Consider the following 7582-nt stretch of genomic DNA (forward strand, 5'->3'; position numbering starts at 1 on the left):
CGGACTAGATGATCTGCTCAGGTCCCTTCCGACCCTAGAAATTATGAAACTATGAAAAAAAAAACTAGTTACCGCAAACATCAACCACCAAAGGTTAATTGATAAACTTTATTCACCAATATTACAGATTGCTATGAAACTCCTAAATTTCAAATAGTAGTTCAAGTGCTAATTATTTTGAATTGTTTCCAAATGAAAGTGAGATTTTTCCACTACCACCCATTGCCATTATCACCTATGGCTCCTCTGCGCTTCTTTCAAGTCTGTGTTGAAGAGAATTTACATCATCTTCCTGCCTCTCTGCAGCTCCTTTCTCCAAAGGAGTAATGTCTCTTATACCTCTCTAGCTGCACATATTTTTTTTCCTAGAGGAAAATGGCCTCAAAGCTTTACCTGATTTTCTAAATGTAGGACTATAAGATTTAATGTCCACTTTATAAACTCAAGGGCAATTCAAAATTTGATGTCCTGGTTCTGCTCTGGAACTATGCTGACTAACCTTGATATAAGACAGTTCTCAGAAAAAGATAGGAGGAGTTACAGGGAAAAGTCATATCTTATAATATCTGATTTATTTTTGCAATTTCCAAAACAAGAGATTATCTCATTCCAGAAATGCATTGCTAAGTAAATGTAAAAGTAACCAAAATACTCTACTGAATTTTTAGTCTGTACTAGCCCCTGAAAACACTATTGTTTATATATTCTGTAAATTTAATGCAATATCTAGTACAGGACTACATTACCACCACAGTTTTAAGTCTCTGAAACCTAACGTCAGATGTCTACTTTCTTTTTAAATGAGAAGCACTGAATTTAGGGATTAGACACTTGCTGATTCTCCTTTTGCTACCATATAAAAGCTTCATGAGCCAGGAGATGTATCTGGTAACCATGTTGGTCTGAGACAAAAAGAAATGCAAAAATCTACAACTCTTGGTTCCAATATGATAACTTTTATTAGACCAACTGAGAAATTACAAAAAGAAAAGAAAAGAAAGGAAAAGAAAAATTGAGCAATTTATTTTTTTTTTTGGCAATTTCTCAGTTGGTCTAATAAAAGGTATAATTTTAGAACTAAGAGTTCTAGGTTTAAGTATTTCCTGACTCATGAAGAAATGCACAAGTGAAGGGATCTACTGACAAAACGCAAGGGGTTTCAGACATAATTACTGATATTTAAATGTAGTAATAATCTTTACCTTCCAGCTGGCAGTACAGTGCCAATCCCCATTTTCACTTTTGTCCCAGACCTATTAAGAAAATAAAATACAATCATAAACCTTGCTGTAAAGTTTTTTTCATCCTGCAAGAAATGAAAGGCAAACAAAGCTCCCAAGATAGTACTGGTAAACAGAGACAACTAAAAAAAAAAATAGCCATACCATGCAGTTCCATTTTTCCCTTAAAACCCTACCCTATCCCAGTACGCTCTTACATCCCTCTTTTGAAAGTAGTTCCTTGCAGAGATCAATTCTGCAGAATCAGTTGCAGGAAGTGTACTGTTTCTTTTTAAAAAAAAATAAATCAAGAACTTATTTATAAAAGGTAATGTTCTGCTCACTTGGTTGGCTCTCAGAATAGCATGAATGCACCAAAATTAGTAAGTTTCACCCCCCACCCCCCTATGGATCTCATGTCCTATTTAAACTCAAGCCAGAAGTTTATAATAATGAAGATGTGGAATGATAACCATCTCCGTGGCTGCTGAGAAATTAAAGAAGTCACAACTGCAGTCAGGAAGGCCAAGGCAGAGATGGAACTGGGACTAGCTTCCCAGATCAAGGACAACAAGAAGTCCTTTTTTAAATACATAGGGGGCAAAAAGAAAGTACCGGGTAATGTGGGGCCCCTGCAAAACACGCTATGAAATCTGGTTGTCACACTAGACTACAAAGCTAACCTATTTAACAATTTATTTGCCTCCATTTTCCTGAGCAGGGACCGGATCAGCCCCCGCACCGGGACCCCCCCCTCAGACCCCAGGGGAGGCGCACCCAGGCCAAGGGTCAGCAAGGATCTAGTCAGGGAACTTCTGGAGGGACTGGAGGTATTTAAATCAGCTGGTCCTGACAATCTCCACCCCAGAGTATTGAGGGAATTAGCTGAGGTCATTGAGGGACTCCTGGCACAGCTTTGCGAGCACTTGTGGTGCTCTAGTGTGGTGCCAGAGGACTGGAAGAGGGCCAACATGGTTCCCATTTTCAAAAAGGGGAGGAAGGAACACCCAGGAAACTATAGGCCAGTTAGTCTTACCTTGATCCTGGGTAAGCTTTTTGAGAGAATTATCCTGGTGCATGTCCACGAGGGGCCAGTGGGAAAGGTTATGCTTAGGGGCAACCAACACAGGTTCATTAGAGGCAGGTCCTGTCAGATCAACCTGGTGGCCTTCTATGACCAAGTCACAAAATCCTTAGATGCAGGGGCAGCAGTGGATGTAGTCTTTCTGGACTTTCAGAAGGCCTTTGACACTGTCTCTCACCCCATTCTCATTAAAAAACTAAGGAACTGTGGTGTCAACACCTACACAGCTAAATGGGTCACCAACTGGCTGGAGGGCCACACCCAGAGTGGTGGTGGATGGGTCATTTTCGACCTGGAGGGATGTGGGCAGTGGGGTTCTGCAGGGCTCCGTCCTCGGGCCCGTACTGTTCAACATCTTCATCAGTGACTTGGACAGGGGGGTAAAAAGCACCCTGTTCAAATTTGCTGATGACACTAAGATGTGGGGGGACGTGGGCACACTAGAAGGGAGGAATAGGCTGCAATCGGACCTAGACAGGTTACAGGGGTGGGCAGATGAGAATAGGATGGGATTCAACACCAACAAGTGCAAGATGATGCACCTGGGGAGGAAGAACCAGCACCATACCTAGTCTTGGGCTGGGGAACTCCCTTCTCATCAGTGCAGAGGCAGAAAAGGATCTTGGAATCACTATCGATGCCAATATGAACATGGCCAGCAATGTGGGGATGCAGTCAGGAAGGCCAACCATACCTTGTCATGCACCCACAGATGCATCTCAAGCAGGTCCAAGGAGATAATCCTCCCCCTCTATGCGACACTGATCAGGCCACAGTTGGAGTACTGCGTCCAGTTCTGGGTGCTGCACTTCAAGAGGGATGTAGACAACATGGAGAGGGTCCAGAGGAGGGCCACTTGCATGATCAGGTTCAGCAGGGCAGGCTCTACGAGGAGAGGCTACAGGACCTGAACCTGTTCAGCCTCCATAAGAGAAGGCTGAGTGGGGATCTAGTGGCCTGTTACAAACTAGTCGGGGGGACCAGCAGGCACTGGGGAAGTCCCTGTTCCCCTGAGTACTGCCAGGAGTGACCAGGAATAATGGTCACAAGCTGGCAGAGGGCAGATTCAGACTAGACATCAGGAGGCACTACTTCACGGTCAGGGCAGCTAGGATCTGGAACCAACTTCCAAGCAAAGTGGTCCTGGCTCCTACCCTGGGGGTCTTTAAGAGGAAACCCGATGAACACCTTGCTGGGGTCGTTTGACCCCAGTACTTTTTCCTGGCGTGGCAAGGGGTCGGACTTGATGATCTGATCAGGTCCCTTCTGACCCTACCAACTATGAAACTATGAAACTGAGGTATGAGGATTTTTATGCCCCAAATCATGCAACTTGCCATGCTACATGCTCATGAGCAATTTGGGAGATGGGTCATAAAATGCCCCAGACCACAATCACATGACTCCCAGCTGTCATGGCTGCCCTGTGCTAATACCTACAATCAGCTGATCATCAGGGTTTAGCAGGGAACAACCCCTGGTTCAGGACACAGCTGCCCTGTGGCCAATCTCTAATACTGGACTAGAGCAGCCTTAAGTCCCAAGCTGACACTCAGGCTGCCCTTTACCCAATCTAAAGGAAAGGCTCCCTGAGACCCAGCAGGTTTACTGCCTTCCACTGCCATCTCCAAGGGACCTATAGAGCAAGGCAGCAAACCTGCGAATTGTAGGGAACCCCAGAACTCCTCACCCAGTTCCAGACCCAGGCCTGCCCCAATCAGATTACTGTCAGGATCTGGATGGGGCAGCCCCATGTCTGTGACATGCCACAAACCGTTTATAATACCAAACAAACCAGCCACAAACAGATCAGCAAAGATCTGAAACAAAAGTGGAACTTCTTTGTGGTGGTTTACCATTCGATGGCACCATAAATTGGCTTAACATATGTCACATCACATATTTAACCTGTTAGGCATTACACTAATGGCACAATTGCCAGGGCTGAATGTGTATATGACCAAATAAAGGTTACTACTTTAAGACAATTGTGCATGGGGGGAAAAAATTGGGACTTCACGTGACAATTGTAAACAAGTAAAATTTCAACATTCCTAATGCGGTGACTAATGCTCAGTACTTGTATGGAAACGTTTTTCAAGTGACTGACATTTAAAAATACTGTATTTACTTGTATTCAAGATGACCCCCCAATAATCAGATACTCTGCATGGAAAAACTATAAATATGTTATAAATTCCCATGTACAGAAACTAATTATTGGAGGATTGCCTTTAATTCGTGCCCTCTGCTGCCGCAGCAGGGCAGGCAATGAGGCAGGTTGCACGGAGAGGTTAAGTAGCTTGCCGCCTGCACGGGCCTGCCACATTCCCACTTCTACCCCTGTAGGCCTCCCACCCCAGCCCCAGCCCTAGCCCTGCCTTTCCCCCATCCCGTTCCCATCTTCTGCTCCCCTCTCCCTTCCCCAGACTGCTCCCTGCTTTCCCTGTTCCCTTACCCTTGCTCTGTGTTGAAAGGCTCTAGATCCTTTCCAGCCTGAGGCACTAAACTCGGACCTAGCCCAGGTCCAGAGCAGCACAGTGCCCCAGACTGCAGCACGTATAAAAACCTGCTGGCATGAAGCACAGGTAAGAGGGTGGAAAGGGGAAGAAAGGGGCAGGTAGAGGAGCAGAGTTACACAGGGTAGGGACATGGGGAGGAAGGAACTTTGGGGGAAGATGGTGCAGTGAAGAGCTGGCAGTGAGGGCAGAGATCAGCTGCAGCTACAGATCCCACTGCCTTCATGTTGATTTTAAGAGGTGGGGCTTTTTTCCCCAGTGTTAAATGAGGGGAGAAACCTTTTCTTAGAATCAAGTAAATACAGTATATGAAATGTTGTAAAAATAAATGACAATCCAGAACATGTGTGAGGCAAGTGTTTTTATGGGTGATATCTTTTATTGGACCCACTACACGGTTGAGATAGATTTAGACAAGTAACAGTGTTATATCAGTACTACAAAAGATCCAAATCTTGCCAAAGACTTGCTTCAAACATTTCCAAAAATGTGTAAGTTAATAAATAAAAGAAAACTTAATATATTCTAAACAGACTGTGAAATTTACTACCTCTTCCTTTGTGGGCATCTGCAGTCAGAACACAAGATCAACAGTTTAGGGGTCACTTTTCTACGCCCAATGTCTCTCATTTGGATATAGGACCTTGATCAAAACACTTACACTCTTTTCCTCAGTAATCCCACATACCCCAAAAAATGGGGACAATCTAGCAGCATCTTTGTGACAGAGTCTACACAAGATGCTACTGCGCAGTTATTATTGCTTGTTTATTTAGTGCATGTATTAACAAGTACTAGATAAATGCACAATAACCTGAGTTACTGCAGAGCAGTACTGGCAAATACAGTACCTTTTTTGTGATACTACTGCACAGTAGCATCACTTAACAGTTTTTGCCACGTGACACTACTGCACAGAAGTACTAGGCTACTGCACAGTCAGCGTCTCGTGTAGATGCACTCTGTAGCACCTCACATAAGTGGCTGAAGAAATCACTGATCACAGCAAAGGAATAAGTGCGCTAGGCATATGCAATCTATTCTTGCTCACTAGGCAAACTTAAGGGAAATAATTTTGCCTACAAGCCTACATTCCCATGGTACTCTGATATACCGTTAGCTATGATGTTGGTTACTTGACTGTGCAATCTCCCAGGTTACAATATCCTGTAAACTAGACCAAAAATGAAATACCACCATACATGCGAGACCGTGTGAGGCTTACTGAACATAAAGTTTCTATGATAAAAAAGCAGCATTATACCATTCATGAACAGTAAACCCTGAACATATTATTAAACCTTACTCCTTCATGGACAGTCATACCTTCCTTAAGCATGTTGTCTTTTACATTATATCAGCTTAATTTGAAGCGATACAGTTCTATTCATCACCTACATTTTACAAGTGATATGCAAATGCAGCTGTGACTGCAGATGCTCATAAAGGAAGAGGTAGTACATTTCGCAATCTGTTTAAAATATATTAATTTCTCCCTTATTACCTTGTTAACGGAAAAGGCCCAGGCCAGCCTTCTAAGGGAACTTCCCTGCTAATATTGCCTCTCTTTTTTTAAAATAAGTAAATAAATAAAACCAGCACATGAAAGGCAGATATGGCTCCACTCTGTGAAAGGAAATTTGAAAACCAAGCTGTTGGCATGTCATGCAATGGGGTTGCAGCAGGCCTACACCCATAAAGACACCTATGAGCCTCCCTTGGTGAGAAAGGCAAGGGAAGGCAAAACCTGGGGGCAACAATGAAGCAGGAAAGGGATGGGGGGGGTCAAAGGTTACCCATGAGGACTCCAAGGGAGCGGAGCCAGGGCCCACTGACCTCCCCAAGCCCCGCCGGGAGAAAAGGCTGACAGACTGCCCCAGGGCCCGGGCCGTCCCCGCAGCCACAGCATCCCTCCGGGCCAGGCACTTTTAAGTGAGAAGACTACAACCCCAAAGACCTATGCAGCAGCCGCAGCCTCACACACATGAAGGCCCTAACGTGAACTGCTCCCGCAGCGCCCCAAGGGAACGGCTACGGCTCGGCTCCAGGGTGGAAGCCCCAGGCCCTGGCAGCCCCGCCCGCCGCCGCCGGAACCACGTGGCTGCCGCAGGCCGGGGGCCCCCTGTGCCCGCGCCGCCAACGGGCTGGGCGACACCACAGCAGACACCGGGATGGGGGGGAAGGCAGCCCCCAGCAGAGCACGACTCGACTCGCCCCGCGGCCGCCAACAAGGCCGGGCGAGACCACAGCAGGCGCGGGGGGCGGGTTCACTCCCGCCATTACGGTTGGACTCGCCCCCTCCCCCGCGCACCTTGACGCTCTGGTCGCTGGAGCAGGTCGCCATGCGCCGCCCATGGAAGTCGAAAGAGACGTCGTGGATGAGGTCGCGGTGATCCGCCGCGATGCTCCGCGCCACGAACATCCCCGCGCCGCCGCCCGCTCCCTCGGCACCTCGTCCCCCGCTCGCCGGCCCTCGGCGCTGCTAGCCCTGCCCGCCCGCCCGCGGCCGTTAGGGGGCGCTGTGCGTGAGCCAAGCCGCCGCTCCCCCCGTATGCACAGCGCCCCCAGCGGCGGGAGGCCGGCGCTGCCCGGGCTGCGAGCTCCTGGCAGCGCGACTTGTCTCTGCTTCCGTGTCGCGCTGACGGCCGGGGGCGCAGTGATTCTCTTTCCTGAGGAAAAATGCGTTGGATTAAAAGAGACGACGCACGTCGCCCTCCGCACCCGCCCTTTGCAGAACCCTAGCCTCCCCCCCAGTGCCC

The 7582-nt window shown here is 47.3% G+C and overlaps 1 protein-coding gene and 2 long non-coding RNA genes across 4 annotated transcripts in view; 2 read left to right on the forward strand and 1 right to left on the reverse strand.

The window, feature by feature from the left end:
• LOC109317111 overlaps positions 1 to 6932 on the forward strand; it is a 26964-nt gene extending 20032 nt beyond the window's left edge. Inside the window, exon 3 of the long non-coding RNA XR_002102979.1 lies at positions 5554 to 6932. This is a non-coding gene — a long non-coding RNA (uncharacterized LOC109317111). The remainder of the gene's footprint in view (positions 1 to 5553) is intronic.
• Positions 1 to 7303, reverse strand: part of SEH1L (SEH1 like nucleoporin) — a 22366-nt gene extending 15063 nt beyond the window's left edge. The window contains exons 1-2 of one of the 2 annotated variants that reach the window (XM_019545553.1): positions 7135 to 7303; positions 1203 to 1253 (exon numbers count right to left, since the gene is read on the reverse strand). In XM_019545553.1, coding sequence (XP_019401098.1) covers positions 1203 to 1253; positions 7135 to 7245 — 162 coding nt within the window. In that variant the 5' untranslated portion in view covers positions 7246 to 7303. The remainder of the gene's footprint in view (positions 1 to 1202; positions 1254 to 7134) is intronic. The other variant, XM_019545560.1, reaches the window with a different exon arrangement.
• LOC109317106 lies at positions 61 to 4597 on the forward strand. Its single transcript, XR_002102977.1, has 3 exons — positions 61 to 427; positions 4053 to 4058; positions 4585 to 4597. It is a non-coding gene; the product is annotated as an uncharacterized LOC109317106 (long non-coding RNA).
• Positions 7304 to 7582: the final 279 nt, after the last annotated feature.

This window comes from Crocodylus porosus, unplaced genomic scaffold (assembly GCF_001723895.1).
Source record: "Crocodylus porosus isolate Cpor-Errol unplaced genomic scaffold, CroPor_comp1, whole genome shotgun sequence".
Classification (NCBI taxonomy): Eukaryota; Metazoa; Chordata; order Crocodylia; family Crocodylidae; genus Crocodylus; species Crocodylus porosus.